Source organism: Tripterygium wilfordii, chromosome 10, assembly GCF_013401445.1.
Source record: "Tripterygium wilfordii isolate XIE 37 chromosome 10, ASM1340144v1, whole genome shotgun sequence".
NCBI classification, from domain to species: domain Eukaryota; kingdom Viridiplantae; phylum Streptophyta; class Magnoliopsida; order Celastrales; family Celastraceae; genus Tripterygium; species Tripterygium wilfordii.
The window spans coordinates 8323709-8351622 of NC_052241.1; the positions used below are offsets into that span (position 1 = coordinate 8323709).

At 36.0% G+C, this 27914-nt stretch overlaps 3 protein-coding genes across 3 annotated transcripts; 2 read left to right on the forward strand and 1 right to left on the reverse strand.

The window, feature by feature from the left end:
• Positions 1 to 742: 742 nt before the first annotated feature.
• LOC120007190 (putative clathrin assembly protein At1g33340) lies at positions 743 to 2532 on the forward strand. Its single transcript, XM_038857385.1, has one exon. It carries the CDS (start codon positions 1369 to 1371, stop codon positions 2467 to 2469), a length of 1101 nt encoding a protein of 366 aa, XP_038713313.1. The 5' UTR covers positions 743 to 1368; the 3' UTR covers positions 2470 to 2532.
• A 3519-nt stretch (positions 2533 to 6051) lies between these two features.
• Positions 6052 to 11882, forward strand: LOC120007057 (ATP-dependent 6-phosphofructokinase 3-like). The gene is made up of 13 exons (XM_038857221.1): positions 6052 to 6402; positions 7059 to 7105; positions 7216 to 7255; positions 7492 to 7554; positions 7642 to 7779; positions 7944 to 8102; positions 8206 to 8259; positions 8476 to 8544; positions 8654 to 8783; positions 9979 to 10244; positions 10624 to 10672; positions 10764 to 10918; positions 11413 to 11882. The coding sequence occupies exons 1-13, from the start codon at positions 6142 to 6144 to the stop codon at positions 11581 to 11583; spliced, it is 1602 nt and encodes a 533-aa protein (XP_038713149.1). The 5' UTR covers positions 6052 to 6141; the 3' UTR covers positions 11584 to 11882.
• A 625-nt stretch (positions 11883 to 12507) lies between these two features.
• On the reverse strand, positions 12508 to 27028 carry LOC120007805 (DNA repair protein RadA). Its single transcript, XM_038858259.1, has 15 exons — positions 26030 to 27028; positions 24293 to 24348; positions 23119 to 23177; positions 22812 to 22883; positions 22184 to 22267; positions 21262 to 21369; positions 18848 to 18910; positions 18541 to 18621; positions 18005 to 18070; positions 17348 to 17503; positions 15513 to 15590; positions 15091 to 15129; positions 14437 to 14519; positions 14175 to 14247; positions 12508 to 13034 (listed from the first exon to the last, which is right to left on the reverse strand). The coding sequence occupies exons 1-15, from the start codon at positions 26923 to 26925 to the stop codon at positions 12867 to 12869; spliced, it is 2082 nt and encodes a 693-aa protein (XP_038714187.1). The 5' UTR covers positions 26926 to 27028; the 3' UTR covers positions 12508 to 12866.
• Positions 27029 to 27914: the final 886 nt, after the last annotated feature.

Here is a 27914-nt window from a genome sequence, read left to right on the forward strand (position 1 = left end):
CAAGTTTGATGCAGGAGAATCCTATACCCCCAAGGCAAAAAAGAAGAAGAATAAGGTTCCTCTCCCCCCCCCCCACCACAAACACTAATCCCTTCTTGCATCGTTGACTTGTGGTATTTTATTCATTTATATCCACAACCCAAAAGTTATAGCGTAAAGCACTCTTGGTTTATATATTTGGTCTTCAAATTCTCATATATCCATCCACACCCCAAGCCAAAAGTCAGAGAGCCTTCAAAAGATAGTCTTTGATTTATTTGGTTTTCAAATTCAAATCAATCTTTTCACTATTGAAAGATGGGACGTTGGTGAACACGATTTGTTTGTGGATAAATAAAATAAGTCATGCCACGTCAACAGTATGACAGGCGACACTGAAAAGAGAAAGCTACGTGCTACAGCAGCTTCCTAGAATCATGCTAAGAATAAAAGCTGGGAGACGATAACTCTGAGTTCCCAGGAAATATCCCAACCACTCAAGCTAACGTCCAAAGCTGGGAGACGATAACTCTTAGTTCCTCATAGGGAATATCTCAAGCTAACGTCCAAAGACTTTCAAACTCAGGAGATCAGGATCAGGAGATTTGACCCTACCATGACACCCAGGACACGATAATATCAAATGCCTTTTTCTCCCCTCACCCTATCAACTACTAAACTACTATATATATAAAGGAGGTTGAGATTGAGCCAAGCTTCACTCTCACTTTGATTCTCTCTAAGGAGTAAAGTAATAATGCCTTGAGTGTCAGAGTGTCCACAGGCCACGAAGGGCTGTCTTATCTCTTGTTGTTCTTGTAAGATCCTTGGAGGCTTGCCGCTCAGTCGGTCGTTTTAGCTGCTGACGTCTGGATCATCGTTTGCATCCACACCGTTGATGCATGTATTAGAAAATTTTGAATCCACACCGTTGATCCATGGATTAGAAAGAATCCTTGTGATATCCTATTTTCCTGTTCAGCTTCCTTTACAATCATCTATTTTGATCTGAATTCTGCACTGCGGTCAGTCTGTTGTTACTTTGATATTCTGAAATATATATATATGTTGGTTGCTTTTGGCTGCTTTGTGAGTATATTAGCACTTCATGCATTCTAGCACTACTGTAGTAACGGCGAATATGGGCTACTTGGCAGTGTCACGGGAATATTGGCTTTGTATTGTTCATCTTTAAAAAGGGTTCAGCACATTTTGGCATGTTTTATAACAAAGATTATATTCTTCATTGTTTCTTATTCAACTCCTCCTAGCTTTTCCCTCAATCGCTTCCTTTTTATATATGCCTTCTGTTCTTGTACAGACATATCTCCCCTGATATATATATATATATATCAACTATTGCATAGAGAGGAGGACTGCACAATAATTATGGGGGTTTATATACAACGCAAGCTCCGACAAGCCCTGGGCTCTGTCAAGGACCATGCCTCAGTTGGCAAGGCCATGTTGCACAGCCATGAAGGAAAAGCATTCTCTGATATAGAGATTGCAGTGGTGCGTGCAACCGGTCACGATAACAGCCCCATCGATGACAAACAAATGCATGAGATCCTCTTCCTGGTCTCAAATTCTCCAGGATCCATTCCCTTTCTTGCAGAACGGATTTCTTGTCGTCTTGGCAAGACCAAAGACCACCTCGTAGCTCTCAAGACTCTTTTGCTAGTTCATCGTCTCCTACGCGGAGGCAATCGCTGCTTTGAGCAACAGCTACGTAGTGCACATGCTTCTGGCCATCTCCAAATGATCGCGAGGATTATTTCAGATCCTCCGGTATCTTTTCTACACAAGTACGCATCATATTTGGAGGAAAGGGTTGGTTGGGTGATCAATCAAGCTGGGAAGCTTGAGCCTGCTGTGTCCGGAAGCCTGGAATTCAGATGCTATCACGACAAGTCTATGGACTTGGTTTTTCATAAACTACCGAAATGTCAAGCGTTTATTCACAGAGTCTTAGATTTTTCACCAGTTGACATATTGTCTTGTGATAATCTGGCTCAGGCTGCCATGAACAACACCTTGAAAGAGAGTTTCCAAGTTTACATGACGTACTGTGAAGGAGTAGCAGCTCTTGTTAATATGTTCTTCGATTTGACAATGCCGGCTAGAGCTTTAGCATGTAAGATACTGAAGAGGGCATCCCATCAAAGCCAAAAACTTGACAACTTGTATGAGAAGTGCAAACAGATGATTGGAAACAAGAACCTGGAGTACCCTTTGGTAGAAATTATAACTATGGATCATGTGGTGGCATTGGAGAATTGCTCAGTTTCTACTCCAACTAGTCCACGTTCATCACCAACCCCTCCGATGTTATCGAACCGGCTTACTAGTTCAAGCAAGTCTCAACAAGTACTTGGAATGAATGCAAGTGATGTAACACTTTTCTCATGGACAATGGAGACCAAAATAAGCAAGGTATGGGTTGTGTTTGAAGATGAAAATGATCTCTCTCTCACCTCAGTCAAGTAATAGGTCAAGTTGTGGTTGGACATACCAGTTCCTCCGATCTCTACACAATCTATATATTTTTCAAGGTATATATGCGCTTGGATAGCCTATATATATATGTATGTATGTATATAGTATATATCCTCTCATCGGTGTGTTTTTTTTTTTCAGCAGATCCTTTGATCAGTTGGCTCTTGTATTTCTTCCTGATGTGAAATTAAATGTTTCTATTTTGTTTTGGGTTATGACACCTATGGTGACTTAACCTAATTACATATATTATGTTGGCAAGCATGAAACCAGACCATTCGCGTTGTTGGAGTACACACTCGAGCCAAAGTCCCACATGGAAAAATAATGAGAGTCATGCGTGGTTGATAAGGTATTGGACGGACTTTACTCTCATGCATCATTAGCTCTTGAGATAGTGGGCTCCCATCCAACGCCAAACATATCAGAAGAGAAATTTTATTTATACACAACAAAAGTGAGTTTACACCACTTGCATAACCTTTTATTTATATCTAGATCCCTTTATGAAATGTCTAATATGTCCTTAAATAAAATAAATCAACACGACCATCCCGATTTTGTCCTCAGTAATCAACGAGACCATCCCGATTTTATTATCAATAATCAACAGCATTATCCTGATTTTTGTAACAAAAAATAACAAAGAGTATAACCTTTTTTAAAACCAAAAAATAGACATGGTTCGCCAATTACCGTCTTTATCGCTAGATATTTGAATATTGAACGATCATTCATTAACTTCCTCTTACTTGACTTGATATGAACATCAAAGGGAGGCTAGGCGATAAAGGGTGATGGAGTGAAGGTCTGTTTCAATTGATGATACATTCCTCCTTATGATACATTCCTCCTTTTGGAGCGAGATGGGTTTGACTAAACTTTGAACATCTTAAACAAAAATGTTAGGAATTACAGTAAAAAACATCTCAGTCATCCCAATAGTGAATCTTGTCCCTTAATTAATGTAAGTGTAGGAGTCCACAAAACCTGATGATTGAAGCAGAGAGTGACACATCCACTATTAGGATAACTGAGATGTTTTTTGCTGAGATCCCTATCACTTTTATAAAGTATCACATCGTTGTTTATGCGTTATTTTAGAACCTGATTTACTTTGAACAACTTAAATAAGTTTTCATTCAAAAGTGAAGGTCTGAAATTCTGCATGGTCATAAAAACTATTGGTTGGTTTCTACTAGGATTTTTTACGATTGTTAGCTGTTAGTTCATATTTTACTAGTAAATGGTATTTTGGGTTATTTATTAAAATATTTTTATAAACTTAGAAAATATTGACACAAACTTATACAATTAAAATTGATGATGTAAACTTAATAGTTTTAGTGTGTGCAAATAAAATTACCCAAACGAAAATATTATGCCAATGTAACGTGGGCTCTCCGGTCCATATATGTAACATGCATGGAATAATATGATTCTGGAAGTGTCAAGGGAGATTGGAGGAACTCTATTGGGCTTAATTGGTTTTATGGGCCTTCCAAAATAATGTGTTCCCATACAAATATCTTTCCATACAAAGTAAATGGGCCTCTGTCATGTCCGAGTTATTGGGCTTGAGCGTTTGCTTGGCAGAGATAATTATAAATACTAATTTATTGTTTAATAGAGATAAGTGTAATATGGGATGGTGAACTGATGAAGAATGAGCATGTGAATTTACCTAACTAGGTAGAAGTAGGTTTCCTTTTCTTGTTTATTTCAAATTATTCACGTGCCTAGTTAGTTATATCTAGTTGTCAATAAACCTCTTTTTCCCCTACCATTATATTATACTTGTAAAGAGAATTTGGATGGTCTTTTTCTTAAAAAAAACCGGGAGAAGGGGATTCGAACCCTGAGTATCAAACAAATACACATCATCTTTATCACTCCAATTAGTGACTTGAGTGTGAATTTGAATAGACTCTAATTATCAATATTTCTCTAATATTATCACATTTTCCTTCACACTTTCTAGGCAACCAAACACGTAGGGGCGAAGGGAGGGGGTTATACTAGGTTGTAGCCCCATTCTATTACAATAATACATAACGATACTTATGTGTTCTAATTATATATTTATATAGTATTATTTTATCTTACATTAGTCTTTATTTAGTTTTCATCCATTTTAATATGTATTTATGTTTATTTGTTGGGTTACTTTATGAGACCAAACATTAAGATGAATGTTCATTGATAATATCATTTTTTTGAGGGGGTATTCTGCTAAATTTTTTCGAGAAAATCAAAACGTATCAAGCCACCCAACATCAATTCCTGACTATGCCCTTGCAAGCACGTATATTAATTTCGTCAAAATTTTGAGAAAAAAGGTTATATGGACAATAAAGCATGCTAATTGCATGCCAAAATGAATCTATTGACCATAGACTAGTGTTACATTAGAAAATTCAATAACATAAATGTATTAAATAGAGCTTTGAACATGATTAAAGACGTCATCTACCACACCAAGGCATGAAGCCACTACACGCATGCTTCAACGGTCAACGGGGGAGAAAGGTCGGTCTAAGCAATTTTGACACATTTAGAGGGCAATGCATGATTCATCACGTATACTTTGGGAGTGGGAATATTCTCAGTATCCAACCCCAAATTGATTCGCTTAATTTTCGTATCAAAACTCGATTCCATGTCTTGCTTGAGTTGTCAAATACGACTCACATATTTGATGATCACTAGACTTGCAACCAGTCCAGGTTTTTTCAAATGAACAGGCTGGTTCAGTGGTTGGGCGGCCGGTTTGATTCGATTCGGTTCAATTGGCTAAATTATGAAAATACTTATAAAATTTGCTCTTGGTAGGCATGACTTCTCATACCTGAGAAAAATGATCTAACCAACTAAAGCTATGAGATTTTGTTTGATTAAAGCGACACGTTAATTGAATATATGTTATTTCATAAAAGTTAATTTACTTATATATATATATATACACACACATATTGAGGTACCGCCCGTTTTATCAAAAAAAAAATGTGTTTCAACTTTAAAATATTTATTTTATCAAAGTTTGTTGTAATAATCATATTATTAGTTGATTACACAAATAATTATTTTTTATTTGTTTTATTATTTGACATATTATATTTTTTGTTATGTGAAGATTTAAGAACTTATGAATAGTTATGAGTTTTTTAATGGAGACATATTATTGTGAATGTTATAAAATAAAAAAATTTAATTATTATTTATATTAATAAATATATAAGAATTTATTATGTTAAACCCGGTCCAACCATTGAATCGAAAAAAATTTCAATTTGATAAACTAAAATTAATTTTTAAAAAAGAAAACATTAGGAGAAGTTGACTTGGTTTTGCAATTCGAAACAAGTCCTTGTCCGTGTCCAAACTCACCTACGTGGCGTGATGGTCCCTTTCACTCCTGAATCCTGATGCTGCTTCTAGAGTTTCACTATCTCCCAGTAATTCGCGAAATATTTGTTTTCTCTTATTTTCGTCATATAATATAATTAATTGAAAATAAAAATATTAGAAAACCGCCTTTCGGTGACATAACTCGAACTTTTATAGTCAAATAAAAACCTCGACCGTCCGATCAGTCCTCATTGAACGGCTACAAGTACCACCTCCTCCATTTTCGTACCTCTTCACATAGCAGTTCGCGCAATAATGGGTTACTCCTCCTCCTCCTCCATTTCAAGCTCTGCTAGGCTCTCCACTCCTAAGTTCCGGTGCTTCGATCCTGATCAATTTTTCTCAGAACGCCATTCACACTCATCACGGCCATCCTACGTCAGTATGAGACCGTCGTCTTCCGAGAACTCCATTCCGGGAACTCCGACCAACTACGAGCCCAAAATCGTCACCGGAGAAGCCGGTTACGTCCTCGAAGATGTTCCTCATCTCTCCGATTACATCCCAAACCTCCCTGTACTGCTTTCTGACCCTGTATATTAAAATATTGATAAATTAAGTTGGACCAGTAATTGAAGTGTCTCTAATTCGTTTAATTTTATTTAAATTTAAATTTTATTCTCCCTAGAATCTACAATTATGTGGCTTTTGTTTTGCTTTCCTTCAATTTATTTATTTTATATTTTTGAATTTTTACTTGGAAAGTGATTTACTGTATATTTAGTTAATTAATTCAATGGATTTCCTTTCCATTGGACTTCGATATTATTAAGTGTTTTTGTCTCCATGTTAAGTCAACTTGCAGTGGAGGCGGTGGAGCCCAGGCTTAAGAGCATGTTTGGCTCAACCAATACAAAGTCCTGTATCTTGCTACAACTTTAGTTAACCACCTAATTCTGAAATGATTATGATTTTTCTCTTGGTTTTTGACAATAACAAGTAAATTCATGAACTTGATTTGTGTTTGCTAGTTTCTAAAAATTGAGCAGTATCTGTGAATTATCTATGTTCTGAATCAGATGCTCAGTCAATAAAATATATTTCGGGGACATAACTTGAGGGCCAAGTATTTATACTAACATTACTGTAACTGCTATGTTTTATGGAGTTATATCTTCCATTTTGTTTCTTTTGTTATCTACTTATGATTGATCTTTTATGGTATCATGCAGACGTATCTGAATCCATTACAAGACAATCCTTCATATTCCGTTGTAAAGTAAGTAGTGTACTTTAATTTTGATTCTTGGCATGTTGTTTGATAATCAGTGCAAGTATTTAATCATCTATGATAATTAACATTTTACTGTTGAGCTTCAAATCTGGCAGACAGTATTTTGTCAATGAAGATGATACTGTTGCACAAAAGGTAGTCACTTTTTTTGGTGTTCACTTATCTTCAATTTCACTAAGCAAACATAACTTTTGCCCATATGAACAGAGATGATGTATTTTAGATTTATTGTCTAAATCATAGCATAGTAGTGTGTTGATTGATAGATACTAGATATGATATTACTGGACCTGATTACAAGTGGGTCCTTATGGGAGGATTGTCAACCATCCATGATGATTCTGATGTTAGCTATTTTTTCCTCCTTGCAGATTGTTGTTCAAAAAGATAGTCCAAGAGGAACACATTTTAGACGTGCAGGACCTCGTCAGCAGGTTTCACTATTCTTTTATTTTCATAATGTCATGTTATTGTTTCTTTGCTGTAAAAATCCACGACTCAAAATGTAACATTTTTTGCAGGTGTATTTCGAATCTGATGAAGTACATGCATGTATTGTTACATGTGGTGGTCTATGCCCAGGCCTAAACACCGTGATCAGGGAAATAGTATGTGGTCTCTATTATATGTATGGTGTCACAAGAGTCCTTGGAATAGAGGTAGGTGCAAGAATTTATCATGATCATCAAAATTTACCAAGTTGTTTGGTTGCTTCTGCTTAGTGCCATTTTACCCTATGAAAAATAGTGTTTATATTTAAATGGGTTCACATTTCAGTGATCTAATGATCCCAGCAATCAACGAAGCTATTTTCTGCATTCAGGGAGGATATAGAGGCTTTTATGCTCGGAATACAATTCCTTTAACCCCAAAGGTTGTAAATGATATACATAAACGAGGTGGCACCATCCTTGGAACTTCAAGAGGTGGCCATGATACCTCGAAGATTGTTGAAAGCATTCAAGACCGTGGCATAAATCATGTATGTTTTCTAGTTGTAATTTGTTTGATGAGATTTGCTCTATTGTTCATTCTTGCCTCTGCCACATAAGTGGATCCATAATATTGACTTTCATGCTTCTCAGGTTTATATAATTGGAGGAGATGGAACTCAAAGAGGTGCTTCTGTGATTTTTGAGGTAAATGAAAGCACTGGTTCTTCCTAAACTTTTGTTTCACAATCCTCCAATTATTCCCATTAATTTGCAATTCAAACATTAAAAGAAAAGTCCTAACATCAGGATACAGTTTTTGTCTGCGGTGTAGCAATTTTAGGATGATTTAATCTGAAAATTTCTGCACTATCAAGAGAAGGTTAATACTATGGAGATTTTAGAACATTTTATTTGATACAGGAAGTAAGAAGACGTGGCCTCAAAGTTGCTGTGGTTGGAATTCCAAAAACTATTGACAATGACATTCCGGTATAGACCTTACCATCTGCTTCTGGACCATGATAGTATGCATTCATCTTCTGATATGACTATTATGTAGAGTAAAATTGTCTGATGATGAAATCCCTTCTTGATTTAGGTTATCGACAAGTCATTTGGTTTTGACACTGCTGTGGAAGAGGCTCAACGTGCTATTAATGCAGCCCATGTCGAAGCAGAAAGCTTTGAAAATGGAATTGGTGTAGTCAAGTTAATGGGTCGCTACAGCGGTATGCTTCACAGTTCACACTATGTCATTAAATTTATATCTTGCATTTTGCTTGTTTAAATTTGTTTTCTGTTAAAAAAGCCTTCTACTTTGAGATTGTCTAAGTTAATGGCCAAAACAAAGAGGGAAGAAAAAAAAAACTATTAATATTATGCTAAGGCTTTCTCATTGACTTTGCCTTCTACCTATGATGACATATCCGTACTGTGAGTAGTTTCTTTCCTTCATACCTTTTTAAGTTTTTGCATTATGCTTGTAGCTTTGCTTTACAAGTTTTGGATACTTGTATAAATCTCTGTATAATGCACGGCTTGGGATTATAATTGATAACAAGGATGAAGTTTACCATTTTTGGATTCAGTACAATAAGAAGTTTTGATCATCATTATTTTTATTTCATAGATGTGGAAGTCTTCATGTAATATAAATTATGAAAAAGTCATTTGCTAATCCTGAGTCCTGACCATTTTGGTATACTTCTCTCTTATGAGGAGACTTCAATCCTGCTATCCTTTTCTTGAGGTTATACTTGGTCTTTTCGTGGTACTTCTAAAATGTCTCAGATATCCCCTCTATTTGACATGTGTCAGTCAATTAAGTGATCCAACAGCCATCTATCATGTTAAAAGTCTGTATTATGCTACTTCTGCATTTTTTTTTCCCTAAATATCAATGCCAAATAAAAATATCACATACTTTCACAAATATAAATCAAAGATCCCACTTTAATGAGCTCTTGCATAACACCTTGTTTGCCATACAAAGTGATCAACCTTAATGTTGTGGATTTATCTGTTATGGCCATATCAATCTCAAACACTTTTAGTGGCAGGCAATGTTAATATTACTCCTCCTTTAGCAAGCCTGCTAGTTTACCTAGTTAAAGACATTGAAAGCAAAATCCAAGTGCTGGTGAAACTTCATTTGTTTGATTATTTTGATAATATAAGGTTTTGGCATTTGAGCAACAGAGCATTAGTCATATTATGAAACCATCCGTTGTACATGGTTATACGATAATAGAAATGAGCACAATGTATCTCTTAAGAAACATTGTCGGTTTTCAGGATGTGCCTCTTCATGTAATAGGAGGAGGCCCAAGTCATTGAAATGGCAATCATTGTTGCACTTGTTACTTTGCTAGTTCATCTAGATATTTTAATTTTGTTTGAATCTGTCATATTGTTCCAATGCAGGATTTATAGCAATGTATGCAACTCTTGCCAGCCGAGACGTGGACTGCTGCTTGATCCCAGAGTCACCCTTTTATCTTGAAGGACCTGGTGGATTATTTGAATATATTGAAAAAAGATTAAAAGAAAATGGACACATGGTTATTGTTATAGCTGAAGGAGCAGGACAAGAGCTGCTTTCAGAAAGCATGCGGACAATGGAACAAAAGGATGCTTCAGGAAACAAGTTGCTCCCAGATGTTGGTTTATTGATTTCTGAGAAGATTAAGGTGTGGATTTACAATTTTTCTCTATACTTGCTTCATGCATATGCAATATTGAGTATGCATCAAGCTTCAAAGAACTAGGGAATATTTGACTGGTGAACAAATTTATAAGATCATTGTAGCTTTAGCATATTGCTTTCATGCTACTCCAGATAAATATGGAGATAACTACAAGTGCCAAAATATTCATGTATAAGATTGGGAGAAACTACTTGGGGATTGCTTCCATTGGGTAGCACCATGGAAACTGTGGGATATTCTAAAAGTGATTCCTCATTGCTAATGTGAACAAGTTTTAAAATGATGTTAATATCATTGAGGATTTGTCAATTGCTTAATATAAATAAGCATTTTCATTTACACATTCAATTTTTGGTTTTAGGGACACTTCTCTAAGCAGAAAAAGATGACTATAAATCTCAAATATATTGGTAAGTCAATTCTTTTCCTTCACGCTTTTTGTTGAACTTTTGTTCCCACTTTGAAACAAAGAAGTGTTCAAGTTGGTTGGTCCTTTGACAGATCCTACATACATGATTCGTGCTGTTCCAAGCAATGCATCTGATAATGTTTACTCCACTCTTCTAGCACACAGTGCCATTCATGGTGCAATGGCAGGATACACAGGGTTCACAGTTGGCCCTGTTAATGGACGACACGCATATATACCATTCTACGTGAGTTCTTTCATAACCAATTAATCTCTTTCCACTTCTTTACGCATCTTATAAGGGAAAGGGAGAAAGGGACATATGTTGGAAAAATCTTTGTTGCCTCTAAAGAAACCTGATTGTAAAAGAAAAAGGTAAAGAACACTCGTGCACAAGACTCTCGCAGTAGGTGGGGTCGGAGACGGAGACAAACGAGATGTATACAGACCTTATCCCTACATAATGTGCGCCCTAAGAAACCTCATTGTGATGTTTTCAAAATTACACTAGCCTTGCATTGGAATGTTCATGGATTCCTAATTCTGCTTAGTTTTGGCCTGACAATAGCGTTTAGAGAGCTAGTAGTCCTTTAAACTGATGCAGGAATATATCGGAAAAAAGAGCTGAACTAAATTTATTGTTTAGTTTTTAGTAATTGCTCTAAGTTGACACCTTTTAGGCTTTTAAGACAGACCATATTGACTGGTCTAGTTGAATGACTCTTGCTTTGTGATGTGCAGCGTGTGATTGAGAGACAGAACAAAGTAGTGGTAACGGACAGGATGTGGGCAAGGCTTCTTTCTTCGACCAATCAGCCAAGCTTTTTGAATCCTAAAGATGTTATCGGAGAGAGGAGAAAGGAAGAACCAAAAACCCAACTACTGGATGAGGACAAACCATATAGGCCATAGGGATGGAAAGTAAATTGCTTCACTGATACTGTTACTACAGCCTCAGTTGACAGTACAGCTGACTAGATACGTCTCAAGGTTAGTGTTTGTTAAATCGGCTTCGTGGGGCTCATGCCTGCTCCTGCTATATGTTCCCTCCCCATTGTTGCAATGGTCACTGATTCCACTGGTTTCTAATGGAATTCCTCTGTGATATATGATGTATTTTTCATGAACTATGATAATGAGCTTGTAAATGAATCTCCAGGGACATTTTGGATCATCTGCAATATAGAAGTATATGATATTATTGTCTGAAATGAAGTGTAGACATTCTTCTTTTTATATGTTCCTCCTTGTATATAAATGTCACAACTCATCTGGCCTGCCTGGTAATCATTTGCTTTTACACACGCTCTCTGGTATTTGGAAATTCTCCACTAAATTTCTAACTTTCCTATAGAGGTGGTAATTCTCTACCTGGTCTCAGTGGTCTGGTTGATTAAATTTATCCAACCAAAATTATACCAAATTTGAACATAAATTATATATTCGAAATCTGAATCCAAACACAATTTTTGACTAATTTAAAACTATATTCATATTGCAACACAAAAATTTTATCTAATTTACCTATTAAGATCCTAACTCAGATTATATTATTATCCAATTCACTTGTCCGAATTTAAACTAATATGGATATGATTGATTAAGTACGTCCTAAATCCAATCCGAATTATGATCCAAACATATAAATATTTTGTAAATATGTAATATTATTCAACCCAAAACCAACTCGAAACTGAACTTTTTTTCCACCCCTACTTTCTAGTGGAGCTACCATCAATATGCAAGACCAGCCATCAGAAAAAAGACTAAATGGGAGTCAATGGCCAACCGTTGCTCCCTACAACGCACACAATTCCCCAATTGCACTCTTACAGCAAAGTGCAATCCTCATACCATATTTATTGGAACAATTTCTCAAAATAAACCCACTACAAAAGCCTACACAAGTCCTCTTACCATCAAAACTGAACCCCACTAAAATACGAATTCCCTGAAGTGGAAAAAAAATAATGATTACAGTCAAGGGGACATGGTCTATGATCTGCACAAGATGGAACTAATGTCCCATGACCTATTTCAATTACAGTCAGGGCATGGAGGGTGCTAATTAAATTACATTCTTCAGCTGAAAAAAAAGTAACATTTGCAATAATATACCTAAGACAGCTATTTCCTAAGATAAATATACAAAAGTAAAAAAGGAAAACTAAAACAGAAGGTTTTTAGACATTCCATCACATGCTGAAGACGGCATTTATAACTTCTTTGAGATTCTTGCACCCAATAATTTTAATATCTTCGTAACCCAAAATTGCCAAAGATTTCAAAGCCGACTTAGGAACAATACACATTTTATATCCCAATTTGGCCACTGTATTTACCCTTTTCTCCATCCTGGGCACCTACAAAGTTGCAATACAAAAGAGTAAAAAAAATTTGAAAAACAATATTGAGCTGGTAGCCCACCAGAAAATTGTGTTAGAAAGAAACATAAAAGGCACGACACAGCAAGGTTTCTACATCATAATTTTTTGAGCCAAAGATCCCTACAATAAATATAATGAATTCCAAATTAGATGCGATGGAGAAGGGACTTCTGCCAATAATTGATCAGCTGTAAAGTGGCAATGTCAATAAAAATTAAAAGATTAAAGCACTTGCAAGAAGAATTAGCACAAGATTTTCATGACAAAAGTTTGCATGCATCGAGACCAAATATGCTGAGAAATCTTGCCTCTATTCAGGTATTTTAATTTAAGTCGCTGTTCTATAAAGGCCAAGCAAGTAAGTCAGCCCTAATATGCTGGTAGAACAAACCCACAGCACAAAGAGAGCACCTACACAGACCCATTAACTAAAGACTCCATATCATACTTTCTTCAATGCAGGGTACGAAGCTTTGATTACGATTTGTTTGGTATTGCAATAAATTGGCCTAGAATTGCTCCATGATTTGTTTAAACACTACAAACAGTTCCTAGGTAAACTATTAAAGGCAATTTAAGAATGAAGTAAAAGAGTCTGAGTCTTATCCTGAAAGTTATCAAACCTATATTATAGGGAGCGAGGAAGGTTGACCACTGAGAATCATCCAAAATATCATCATAATATTTTAAAAACTACAAGGCTATCCATTCTTCATCTTTCATTTGCTAATAGTTAAAGTATACTGATATACCAAATGGCACCAAGTCAGCTCACAGGACTCATTATCATCACAGATTTATCCAAATAAATAGGGGTTGGCCATATAAGTTCATTAGAGAAGTTAGTTGGAGACCTTGGGGTTGTAGTCCATTACGTGAATCTGCCATTGTTTTTAAGAATGATAGTTTTTGCACACCTCAGTAACAAAAGAAGTCCAGAAAAATCATATTTCATGTCAATCTGAAAATGAAAGGAATACGAGGACCAGAAAAAGGCAACACAACTAAAAATGAAGTCCACTCTTTATTCTAGACAGCTGATCCATTATTATAGAAATTCACTTTGCTTGAAAAAACGAAAAGTATTAAGCGAAATTAATCAACATCATTACATACCGAGCGAAGCTCGCCACCAAGACCAATTTCTCCAATGAATGCTATGCTGTTGGGAATAGGAAACTCCAAGAAACTGAAGACATGCATAAGTTCATCATGTACACTAGATACAAATCTGAGGGGCAGAGAAAAAAATGAAGAAAGTACAAGAGCCCGACACAGAAATGGAACATCCTCTTCTAGATGTGGGATATCTTTAACTGGCAAGGCTTAGTGAATTAGCAAAGCTATATAAAAGGCAAAGCAGATAAGAAGCACATGCCTGCTGCAAATAGCGACTGCAATGGCAAGATCCCCAGAGGTCTCTTTCAGCATCACACCGCTAACAACATTTAAAAATATGGCCTGTTTCACAAAGAAAAGAACATAGGAGTGAAGGAAAGCATTATTAAAAATGGACAAACTGTAGTCTACATGGATTGGATTATACTACAATTTCATTATATGGTGTGACCCGTGAACAGAATAACAGAAAAAAAAGAAAAAAGAATCCGTGTAGATCATCCTAAACCACAGCAATCAAATCACAAAAGATCATCCTATCGGGGTTATTCAACAATAGATGATCAACAGATTCAGAATTTTTCTTGCAGAGAGTACACCATTGGAGGAGCTTTTGGCTTCCTAACACGAGACCAGGGGAACCTGGGGTTCCCAAATCGAAGATTTAGTGAATTAAGATGCTTGTAACAGTCATTATAGATAATCCAAATTCAATTTCACAGATTTTCTTCATTATTTATATATTTCATATCCACAAGCTAAATACTAAAACCAAGGATTAATAGCTAACTGGAAAAAAAATGCTTTATTACGAACGGACTTTTGTTGCTTATTATAGTCATACATAAATCATTCATCCCACTCATGAGAAGAATAATAATTCACCCGGATAAATAATTAATTACCAACTCACATTTTCTTGAAGCTTTAGACCAGCTTGTTTCATAAGAACCTACAATAAAAGAGAGATGCATTGATCAACACAATTGATATTTCCAATGCACTTCAGTTAAATTCATAGTTAAAGCCAGGTAAAGCATTACTTGAATGACTCCTCTTGAACTCCATCTATAGGGCTAATAATATCATATAAAAGAGTAGAAAAGGAAATAAGACTTGAGTAGTTGAGTGAACCTCACATTTTTGTTTGCAAAGAAAGAATAAACAAACAAAAGCAGTTTGTAAATAAAGTTTACAACAGAGAGACTATACTAAGGATATAAAGGAGACACTACATACAACATACAGTTACGAAATTTGCAGAAATTTTAACCAAAACGAAAGAGTGCCATAGGAATTATTGCGTCCAAGAAAGAACCTTTAACAATTACTCACAGAGATAATCATGTCAGCTCTGCTTGCTTGGATCCCATTAATATGCCTTAAGACAGTTGTACCAGATACACATAATGCCTACATGGCAATTATAGAAAGATAACACAAACATTTCATGTGAGGAATTGAAGGGAAAAATGTTAGTCAATGGAAAACAGATAGAATGCATGAAAAAAATTCTCAACTCGTTATTTAAAAAGAATTAAAACATCATAAAATAAAACCCAGTAGCACATTCAAATAAAAAATCCCAAAGTAATGCCCATAGTAGGAGTAACAAAGGCTTTCCTGGATTCAAGGAAAGCATTGACAGGGTATTTGGTTCAAACTAGAGAATTTTCTATTGCAAGCTGTTGACCTGCCACAATAAATAGCACATAAATGGGGAAATATAGGTGCGAAATTAAATTTTCCTTGGAAACAGAAGGTTAACCCTTGGCCTACTGGCAAGTTCGCTTGACACAAGCTAGAGGTCATAGGTTCAATTATTAAAAACAGCCTCTCCTCCATGCGGCGGTAAGGCAACATACATTTCATCCTCCCCCGACCTGCCACGGGAGCCTTGTAACTGTAGTTTCTTACCTTGTTTATCATCTAATGTAGAAACAGCATATTAGAGTGGATAACATAGATCTGCAATGAAAATTTGAAGCAGAAAGGCTTTCTCCCATCTTTATGTCCCATACAAAGACTAGCAAAATTCAGATACTATCCAGAACATAGTTACCAGGAACTCGGTATGGGTAGGGTACAAGAACGGGGTACGCCACTTGATTAATTTGTGGTACGTTTGGGGGTAGACTTAGTTGGTACGCTAGTTGGGAACATGGTACGATTTGAAGAGTTATTGGGGTCACTTCTAAATATTGAATGAAATATAACATATTTTACAATCTAAAGTACAAGAAAAGAAACAATTTCAATGCTTCTATATTATTTTTGGATAAAGGGTAATACATTTTAATGGGCTTTGTTATTTTTAGGTAAATTTTCTGGGCTTTAATAACCACAAATTTAGGGTTTAGATACCCTTCTTTCCCAGTCCCAACACCGTGAAGACTTCTCCTTGGTTTGGGTACACTTCTCTGCCGCGCCTTCTCTGATTTTGTCGTGAAGTAACTGTTTCTCTCTCATGCATTCTCTCTGGTTTGAGTATTCCTCTCCCACGCCTTCCTCTTCTCTCCAACTCTGCCAGTCTATATGTTGTCTTCTACTCTTCTCTATTCTCACATCTCAATCGATTTTTGGGTTTTTTCATGGCAAAATTTTGGGACACTACTTTGGGCGTCCCTGGTCGCGTTCCCGAGCGTCCCAGGTCGCTAGTGTACCCCGTTCCGAGATGTTCATCCCAATTCGGGGTAGAAGGGGGGATTGACCATTCCCAGTAACTATGATCTAGGACTCTGACCCGTTATTAAAAAGATTCCTAAGTCAGAACACCCATGCCCGTCACAATCCATGTTGAAGATGAAGGACCACTCCAATGGCAAGAAGAAAATGTCCAAGATCTAACTCTTCCATTAGGTGCCCAAAGAAGCAAGAGAAAACGAGCTTAGATAATTACTCAACTCAATAACACCACATCCATGTAACCTCCCCCCACCGGCAACAAGACCAAGAAAAAAACACAGTTTGATCTCTTAGTCCCTACTGGAAACCACTATACCATCCTTTCAATCTCCCGAGGGCAAGGAAAAAAGGTTTAATATACAACCATCACACATAATCCCAAAAGCAAGATAGAGAAGAGCTTAAATAGTAGTCTTATGAAATCACTTCAACATGTTGGGAAAAGAAGGATGCAATTTGTACGAGATTATTAGTGGCAAAATTACCTGAATTTCAATAAGGAAACTTCGAGATCCATCCATCACAACGGCAACAGCTAGCCCAGCGAAAACTGCTGAATCAGAGTGCTGCTCACTTAAAAATATCTCACTAGGGTTTGAAACAACTTGTAAACCTGATTCTGACATTTCAAACACTCCTAGCTGCAGCAAGAAATAACTCTTTGGTCAACAAAGAACAAGGAAATTGCCATCTAATTTATTCGATCCATCCGATAGTAAATGTAACTATACATTCTAATAACCAATATAATACACATTATTTCACTAGCACCCTTCACAAGAATAAGAAAACATTAAAAAGCTTCTCGAACTTGGCGCGAGCAATTAGATCATTAGTAAAATAAGGACCAACAACAACTCTTTCCTAAGCCCCCGTTCAAAAAAAACTTTTGCATTGCAAACAATTCATTTCCCTATAGGAACAAAGGTGCAATCAAGTAATATCCATGGTGCACTGTAAAGTAGACATTATGTGCAGCAAATATAAGGAACCATGATGCATGAACCCTCAGGTATGCATCTAAAACAGAACTTCTTCCCTGTTCTCATGCTCTCCTCTCTCTCTCTCTCTCTCTCTCTCTGCCCCGCAGGAAAAAAGTGAAACTACATTCACTTGATAGAATTTTTATTATTGTTGCATACCTCATCAGTGGACCCAAAGCGATTTTTTACAGGTCGAAGCAAACGATGGGATGAGTATTTCTCCCCCTGATGAATAAAAAAACATATCAGCTCTCTGGATTAAGAAACACAGCCTTAGTGTGCCAATACACCCAGCATTAAGTTTCGTATATACAAAAAGTGTAGTTCTAAATTAAAATAGCATGTCATAAACATATATCATAAAATTGTTGCATGAAACAAAAAGAAGAAATGATTTCTTATTCCCAAGATTAAGCAGGAAGAGAAAGAAGAGGAAGCACTGCAAGTCTGCAATCAGTGAGAACTTCCAAAAAATATAGCACATTAAAATCAAATATTGGTGGCTCCAACATAAGAATCCAAACACCCAAGATAACCTCATGGTTATCTTGAAAATGTGGTTATGACTTGACACTTAACAAGTTTCAAAATTGTTTGTTTCTGTATATTTACTAAGGATTTCCCAAGGTGTCTTTACTCGTATAAACATTATTTAGCAAACACAAAATGAAATGATAATGTAATAAGGTACCAACTTCCATGTACAAAACGACATCAACAATGTGCTCCAGGACTCGTGGTCCAGCAATATCTCCAGATTTGTTCACATGTCCAATCTGAAATGGAGGGGAGGAAAATCAGGATAGGAGAGGCGGAGAAGCATTAATGTAGTATGAAAAAACAAAAACAAAGTTCTAAATAAACAACCTTATTGAGTCATACTCTGGTTTAAATGAATTAAAAGATTCACTGAGCCAGAGGTTCACTCAAGTTAATAGTATTACATCAACAAGCAAACTACATCATTGATCAGACTTTAGAGTTTAGACAATGAATGCTCACCAAAAAAACAGGAACATTAGTCCTCTTTGCGAATCGGAGCAAGGCTGATGTGCATTCCTTAACCTGTCGCATATTTATACAGCGTCAGTAATCGGCACTCTGAGTTCTATAAACAACCATTAGTGCGTGAGCACATAGTATCTTTACTCCAGTGAAAATGTACACATACTATTTGAAGAGATCAACATAGCATAGATTGCACCATTTATGTTCAAAAACAAATATATACATATGGTACATGAAGCTCTTGCAAAGAAATCCTTTAGCATTGCAGCAACTTCAAAGAGAAGTATCAGGGAAATTCTTTCTTATTTAAAACAAAGAAAAATTATGCCCAGACTCTTGCAAGAACGGACTCAGAGGGTCAGCTACCCAACAAATCTTCATAATTAAATACCGTTAATGTGTTGGGTGGATATCCTTGTGAAGGTCTATTACTGGATAATCCCATGGGTAGAGTCCTAGGAAGCACTGACACTTCTAAAATGACTACGTACACCTTTCGAACATCAACACCTCCCGAACACATGTTCGGGCCGTGTCCTTTTATATTTTTATTTTTTTTGAAAATAGACACTTTATGACACAGATTGGACACATTTTATCTGTTTTTGTAAGTTGGGCCAATCAAAATCCAAAAGAGGTCCAAAGTGCAAAATGTCGTACTTGCTACAAACATTTTATCTGTTTTTTTCTCGACTTATTTTCGTATTGTTGTGACTTGTGAGTTATTTTCTCATTGATAATTTTGTGAGTTAGATAATATATAGGTTTAATGTATATTTTATAGAGTTGAACAAAGACAAAGGGATAGTGGCTTTACAATTTGATGTTTGTGGGTGTTCAATGGCGACTGGCGAGAGGGCCAGCAAGGTCTCTTTTTAGAGTCTGTACAAGAAAGAGCAGTGTTTTTAGGGTAAGGTTTTGATGCTGAATAGATATTTATATTCTTTTGAACAATCAAACAATTGGGTATCTAAGAAATACCAATCCAAACAAAGGATCAGTTATTCTAGTTTCTTATTCTATGAATATAAAATGATTAAAGTTTGTGTTGTGATTTGTATTTCCAGTTTTGACTTTGTGTTTTGATTTTATTGTAATATTGAGACAATAGACAAGTATTTGTTTACATTAATTTCTTATATGACATATACATACATATATATATATATATATATATTATATTTATGTATGTGTGTCCTTCCAGTGTCCGTGTCCTACAACTTTGAAATTCTCACAGTGTCCATGTCGAGTCCCATGTCTGTGTGCGTGTCTGTGCTTCCTGGGTAGAGTCAAAGAGTATCTAAGGCTTCATTCTGGATTAAAAAGACGATAGGACAACTTCAGTAGCAATAGGACAAAAAATGGCTCAAATTTTAAGCCCTTGAACAGAAAGCTAACTAAAATTCTTCCTGAGAGGGGCAAAATATTGAATAGAAATCACGATTTTATTCTCTCCGTTGTCTTTAATAAAGTCACTCTTTCTCAGAAATTTAGTCAAACACCAAAATCTTATCACCAAACACGGAACAAGACGGCTTATCTTATCCTATCTTCTTTCTTACCAAATCAAAACCTAGCCTCTCTACTATCCAGCTGACCAGGCAAAAGTGTTAACTGCAAGGCTGGGTACATTGAATGGGTTCATCACTTCATCTTTGGACAAACCCAATGAAAATCAGAGTCATAAATTCCAGAATAGCCAACAAACCAAGAGCTTGCCAATTCCTAGTTGAACAGGCTATACGATTTTTAATTAAATATAAAAAGAGTGAACAAATACTCCATGCAGGAAATTTCACAGAACTGTTTCAAAATTTGTTACCATAAAATGAATATGCATATATAAAATGTTTTTGAGAAATACGATAGAACTAGTTGCACGAAGGACCAAGTAAATGTAATATTGAATAGGAACACTAAAGAATCCAAACATACTTCATACCAGAAAATTATACAGATTTTTTTTTCTAAAAAAAAATAGTAGACAATCGTATAGCCAATTTTGTTAAATAGCAAACAGAGAAGAGCATTGTAAAATCAATACATGAGTGAGAACTGAGAAACATTTCAAGAAAGAATATCTAGTTGAATGAATTGAAGGTGCTATAGAACAATGAAGCTCATTTCATATGGGTTCAATGCAATTTCAAATAATTTTGACTCCATAATCAAGATAGATAGTGACACTTTATGAAATTTTGGGTGGGTAGTCCACTAGAAATTAAAATGGATTAGAATAAGTTCACCTTCCATTAAAAATAAATGTCCTCGGGGAAAAAAAGAAGAATAAATGTATCTCATATGTAACAGCAAAAAGATAAGAACCAAAGCAGCTATAAAGTAACCCACCTCATGCTAAAACCTTTTTCTATAATAATTGGATGGCAGTAAAGAATATGAATACTAACCTGTGTGAGTCCTCCAGGACTTCCAGTCACCCCTTTCAGATAAACTGTTTGAATGGAATCAACAATAAGAGCATGGGGGGAGAGATTCTGAATTTTTGCTAATATGTCCTGAAAGAAAGCCAGACAATGAATAAATAAACACAAAGATCCTAAGGTAACCTCTATAATATATGGTCACCATAATGCCCCACCTATGTAATTGGATGGAGCTGAAATTCTTAGGCAAATATTAATAAGTGATAAATATCAGAAAACAAACATCACCACACATCACAAAGCTGAATTATAAACCACATATTAAGAGAGGGTTCCATCTCCTGGTCATGTGGACACTTCTCAAAATCAATCTATTTCCCTCCTTGATTATGTCTACTAACGCATTTAATGTGTGAAAACCCAAATTAACTAGATGGCATCAATAATAGCCTCTTACAGAAAAACATGGAGTCTTCATATACGAGATTGTAAGTTTTTCTTTCTCCCACCATATCTGTGCTCCCCTTGTTCTGCTATATTACGCCTTTCACTTGCAATGATCCAACCAAAATATATAATACTGACCAAACTTATCCTGTCCATAATATATAAACAAAAAGTGTTAACCTTTCTTCTACCTACAACCTCCAACTGGTTACCAAAAGATCCACCGATTTAAAATATAGTCAGACCTCAGATTCATGTGTCCCGCAATTAAGATAAATGCCAGCATGCCAAGAAATAACATAAAGAAGCCAAAGAAAAACTCATTGCGCCTGTACGAGCATGCATGGCTACATGTAAATTTAAAGAAGACAGTAATATAAAGGATTCAAAGTGAACTAATAGTATCTGGAATCATAAACATGAACTGAATAGAATTATGAAAAATGGATTTTGAGCTGACATTTCATAAGAGCTGTGAGCAAAGTCCAGAATCATTCACCTCAATATCAGTACTTGAATACAAGAAAAGATCACCAGTTCCAATCATCATACGGTCAGCTCTATTTACAATTTGCTCAAGACTCTGCGAAAAGGAAGATACAAAAAACAAACTGACATTTGGATATCCATAACGAACCTAGAGAAGCTACTTCTCAACAATGCTGAAGTAAAAGACGTATACATGTCTAGGCTTTTGGAAACTACACAAAAAATAACTACAGTACCATTTCAAAAGCAGTTAATACTACATTCTCCCTCAAAATGATATTTTTTTCCTAGTGCAAAAGAAACTGTTTACCAAGGGGCACAAATATGGTGCCAATCAAGAACAAAGTAATTTAAAAGTGGAAATTTTGTTTCATTATCGCTCACCAGCTACAGTGGTGGCAGGGTCTAGAAATGAAAGATGTACACAACTTTACCCCTGCATTGTGCAGAGGTTGTTTTGTGGTCTGAACCAGTAACCCCAAAATTGCAATGGAGCAACCCCACCACTGGGCCAAGATTTACTCTTATTAAGGGAAAACATATGCCAAAGAACACAATAAGCAAAAACTTGGATCCACAACAAGACAAGCAAGAATAAAATCCACAATGAAGCAGTATGAGAGTTATATAACACTTGCCTCTTCACCTGACACATAAACAACAGGAGCTGATTCACCAACTCTACGTCCTTCAGCAATTAAAGCAGCAACCTTCCAATTTAAATATAAGATTGACATCAGAAAGACAATACTAGACAGAAGAAAAAGAGTCATGGTTCAAATGAGGGCATACAAAACTGAATACCCCAAGAAATAAAGGAAACTAATCCAAGAATATGCGCATACACCACGAAGATAAAAGACTTAACATAGTACAATGAACTTGTACCAGCAAGAGATTAGCCAAACAAACAGGGAGAAGAAAGAAGAACAAAAGAATCCATACCTGCAAAACCAGGGTACTCTTGCCAACACCAGGATCACCGCCAATCAAAACCAGAGAACCTTCAAGTCAAGAAATACCATACAGCTAAAATTAACTTACTATCCGCTTTTAGGGATAAGAGCTTGAAAAAATTAGAAATTTCAGTTTTTTTAAAAGATTAACTGAACTGATGAAATTTGTTTAGTTTAATGGAAAATGTAGTATGAAACACTTTTTTCCAATTTTTAATTCTACAAAATATCATTAGAACTTTTTGAGCTACATGTTTACTCATGACAAAAAAAGAGACAAATCTATGAAAAAGCTCAATAATGCATAATTACATGATGTGTGTATGTGTTCAAGTGCATTCAGTAAAAAAAAAAATTACAAAATATATGTGTGAATGTGGGCGAGTGTGCTCAAAGTGGTTAATGAAAAATAATAATTTTCTACTTTTCACCATTTCTTTCAAAACTGGATTAAGAATGTCTCTCGACCTAAACAATTTATAAAAGCCATCTAGCACTTCCGTGCAGCTTACGAGAGAGAGGAGAGATTTAAGACCAGAGTTAATTGCGAAAAGCTTCCCAAGGACTGGATATGGGTCAGTAAATTGCAAGAAAAACTACCAGCCTTATGGGTTCCAGAAAGCGAGTAGAAACCAAGCATGGCAGAGCAGAGGGTCAAGAGGTCCAACCAACATAATAACTGCACATTCAAAGTCATTGGTTCTAAGCAGCCGAAAGAGCAATTGGCAAGTAGGAGTCATGTTAAGTGCTCATTATTTATAGTACTTGATCAGTCATCTGTGCTTTTGCCCTGTTTCATTAAAGATCAGAGCGATGATAAAGCATGCAGATGGGGGGGAAAAATCAAAAATAGCAAATTCAGCTCATCAAAACTTGCAGTTTAAACTTTGGTCACTGCATAATCAATTCTATCAAACATCATCTTATTTCTAAAAAAAAAACTCACTTATAATTTGAAAAGTTATGGTCATAAATCAAAATTAAAAGATGACATCATAAATGTGTGAGCAAGATGTAAATATATACAGTTCATCGACAGATTTTCAGTTTCAACAGCTTTGGCTGAAAGCCTGAAACTAATTAGCAGTCACGCTGAAGCCAGCGAACAATCCGAACAAAACCAATAATTAAGCATAGAAATAAAAAAAAATAAGCAGCCAGACCTGGTGCAAGACCACCACCAAGCACCCTGGCAACTTCACTTCCAAATGGTCCAGGCCTAGATATCAACCACAAGGAACATAGAAACAAAGTTTAAAAAGAAATAAGATTTGAACAATAGCTAAACTTGAAACAAATTGTGCCCAAAATATTAAGAAGTAAAAGAAAAATTAAAAATTTTGATGAGTTACTGACAGGTGTTGAAACAGAATAGCCAAATAATTATTGAGAAACTGAGTTACTAATGTACAAAGCATCAAGTCTCTCTATTATCCATTTTACAATGCAAAAGTATGCCAATATTAAAGTACTATGTTGGCAAAATTTCATTGAAGACATCAAGTCATATCATATTTGAGCAATAGCCAAACTCGGAACTTAACTGTGCCCAAAATGTTAAGAAGTAAAAGAAAAATTAAGAATTTTGATGAGTTACTGACAGGTGTTGAAAACAGAATAGCCAAATAATTATTGAGGAACTTAGTTATTAATGTTAAAACCTAATTTAAAGCAAGCCAGTTGGTAAGTTAGGAAATAAAAAAAATAAATAATCAAAATCGGAATTTTTTTAAATCAAATGTGAAATCACTCAACAGAATCATCCTAAGATAGGCCATGTTCATGACATAACCATATATCTTCAACCTACAAATTGAGTTCCTTGAGTTGAAAATCAAAGAACAATTCAGAGAAATGAAAGGGATACAAGCCACAATATCACAAACAAAAAGAAAAACAATAATATGTTCTACCATTGAAGAAAAGATGAATCCATTTGTTATCAACTACTGAAGAATATAAAGAATCACCCTTCACTCAAGCATCCCTGGTACACTCATCTAATTTTAAAAATGCCATTTCAACAATGAAGAAGAGATTCACAACTGTCTCCAAGGGCTAGTTTGGTAGAGCATTTGTAAAGTAGTAGATATGCTAGCAGAAATGGTGGTAGCAGAAATGCTAGACAATTTTAGTAGCAGATATGCTGCTTGAATGTTGGGTATGTGTTTGGTTGAACTTTTACTGTTAGCATTTGTGTTGTGTAGCATATTGGGATAAATTACGTGCAAGGGTATTATACATTTTAGTTGTATACGTTGTATCCAAACATACAAATAATTAAATAATATAATTAATCAATTACCAATTTAATTTAATTTAATTTAATTTATTTATTAAATGAAAAGGACGAGCAAGACGATAACTGTAGCAATTTAATTTATTTATTCAGTACGAGCAAGACGGTAATTGGAGGTGAGAATCGAGTTCATAACTTAGGTCAAATAAGGGTATATTTGACATAAATTAAAGACACTAATAAATAATAAATTAATTAATTAAATTTTTAATAACAATTAATTTATTTATTTATTAAATGAAAAATATTTTAATAAAACTATTCTATAATATGAGGGGTAGAATTGGAATAACGGTCATTAATGAGGATAAAAAAGAGAATGAAAGTCAAATGCTACACAAATGCTTGTTAGAAGTAGCATTTGCAAAGTAGTATAAAATGCTGCAGAAAAAACTCTCGGATTATGTGCCCACGAATTGTTGTTTGGCAAACAACCAACATTTATACTACAAAGTAGTATAAATGCTGCTTAAAATTGTTGCCCAAACGGGCCCCAAATATAGAGAGTCCAACAGCATTTCATGCACATAAAATAAATAAGTAAATCCAATGAGGACTGACAGAACCATTCCCCCGAAGCCAAACTAAAAGGACAACTCACAATGGAATCCGCCAATCTAGCTGATTGATCCCTCTATTCACATCTGTCAACCGCAATGGCTGCACATCCCCTGGTGCCTGGGGTAGCCACTTCCGCATCACATGCTCTGAAACCTGTATCCCACTCCCACTACCACCACCACCACCATGAGCCGCCTCTGAAAACTGCTTCATTGTCCCAACACCACCACAACTTAAGCACGTGCCCCACCACTGCCCATTCGAATACCCGCAATCAGCACAAACCCAACTGACTTTAGTACCCTTCCCCTTTCTCTTAATGCCCACTACGTCCCCGACTCCCAAGCCACTCACTGAACTCGCTTTTTTTAGGTTAACATTCCTCCTTTCCTTCAAAGAACCATCGGCAACATCGTCTCCACCGCTAAAATATCCCTTCCCTGCACTACCATAAGTCCTCTCCCTCTCTAAATCCTCAACCCCATCATCTGAACTCGCTTTTTTTATGTTAACATTCTTCCTTTCCTTCAAAGAACCATCGACAACATCATCTCCACCGCTAAAATATCCCTTCCTCGCACTACCATAGGTCCTCCCCCTCTCCAAATCCGCAACCCCGTCATCTGAACTCGACAAATTTGACTCCAATTCTTGTCCTTCACGGTCCTTCTTCGTAACCCTTCGTGTGGTTAGCCCGCCAACTGCTGGATCATAAACGGTCCAAACAGCCCGGCCGTTTTTGCTACTAGGTCCGGACTCGCCGGAGTCGGCTTTGATTTCTGGGGAATCGATAAAACGGGGATTTGAGGAGTGGAATTGGTGGGAACATCGGGGGACGCGGCGAGGAAATCGAGGGTTTGGGAAGGCAATGAAGGAGAAGGGTTTGGGAGTTCTGGTGTAGAGTGCTCTCATGGCTTTCATTTCTGGGACTTGCATGCGTGTGGGAGAGTGAGGTGAGGGTTTTGAAATTTGAACGGGTTTTGTTTGGGGATTTTGGATTTTACTCTATGCGCAAATCTAAGGCAGCCCGCCAAACTGCCAAACCTCTTTTTTCCCCCTTTTTTTTCTAAGTTCTATTTTCATTCAACAATTAAATTAAGTTAAATTCATTCAAAAAAACATAAATAATGTCATTTCTAATTAATAACCAACTAATAACGTATTTAGTTTGAGAAATTTTATTTGCATGTTGGGATGAAAATGGGTCGGGCCGCCCTATTTAGGCTCGGCTCGTAAGACAAGGAGCCGAGCTCAGGCTTAATGTTAAGCTCGTTTAGGATCCGGGCTTAGACAAGTCCGGCTCGTGGGCCCTAGAGCTTATATGATAATATGTAAAATTATAAATATATTCATACATCAGCCTTCTTAATTGAATTAAGAAACTCGGATTTATATATTACCAATTTAATTCAAAAGCCTAATGGACTATCCATTTAAGAAGTTCCTAAATCCCTAATCGCTTACCAATTACCATGGGCCCTAGCCTTGTTAATTGATCCTAATTTATATATGCTTATGCGAAGAAATTCTAACAGAGAGAGATTGAGAGTCGAGAATCGAAAGAAGGAACACTAAATCACATAGAGTGGTGACTGATTGGTGCGTGGCCTTGTCGTCGCCTAGTGTGGTTGCTAACTTGCTTTTGCTTGTGCTTGGGAGTTGTGATTTCATCATTCTTAGAGGCTTGTGATTTCAATAGGTGAGTTTTATGGATGCTACATTAATGCGATTTGAAAGGTGTTGATGCTCTGCAATTATGGTACCATCAGAGATTAGGTTGTAGCCATACTTCGGTGATAAAAACATTGCAAACTTCCTAGTATAACCTTATTATGAACCATATATATGAGATCAACAAGTGATGATACTCTTCTTTTTTTTTTTTTTTTGCTTTTCTATGTTAACAAAAAAAGGGAATTAGTTTT

Bases quoted from the DNA above. Each gene is read 5' to 3' on its own strand.
- LOC120007190 (XM_038857385.1), top strand. From the start codon at position 1,369: ATGGGGGTTTATATACAACGCAAGCTCCGACAAGCCCTGGGCTCTGTC.
- LOC120007057 (XM_038857221.1), top strand. From the start codon at position 6,142: ATGGGTTACTCCTCCTCCTCCTCCATTTCAAGCTCTGCTAGGCTCTCC. The intron at 6,403-7,058 runs GTACTGCTTTCT...GGTATCATGCAG, and splicing joins ATTACATCCCAAACCTCCCT to ACGTATCTGAATCCATTACA. The intron at 8,545-8,653 runs GTATAGACCTTA...TTCTTGATTTAG, and splicing joins CTATTGACAATGACATTCCG to GTTATCGACAAGTCATTTGG.
- LOC120007805 (XM_038858259.1), bottom strand. From the start codon at position 26,925: ATGCAAGTCCCAGAAATGAAAGCCATGAGAGCACTCTACACCAGAACT. The intron at 22,884-23,118 runs GTATGGATTCTT...TTAAATTGGAAG, and splicing joins AGAGTACCCTGGTTTTGCAG to GTTGCTGCTTTAATTGCTGA. The intron at 22,268-22,811 runs GCAAGTGTTATA...TCCTTTTCGCAG, and splicing joins TTTATGTGTCAGGTGAAGAG to AGTCTTGAGCAAATTGTAAA.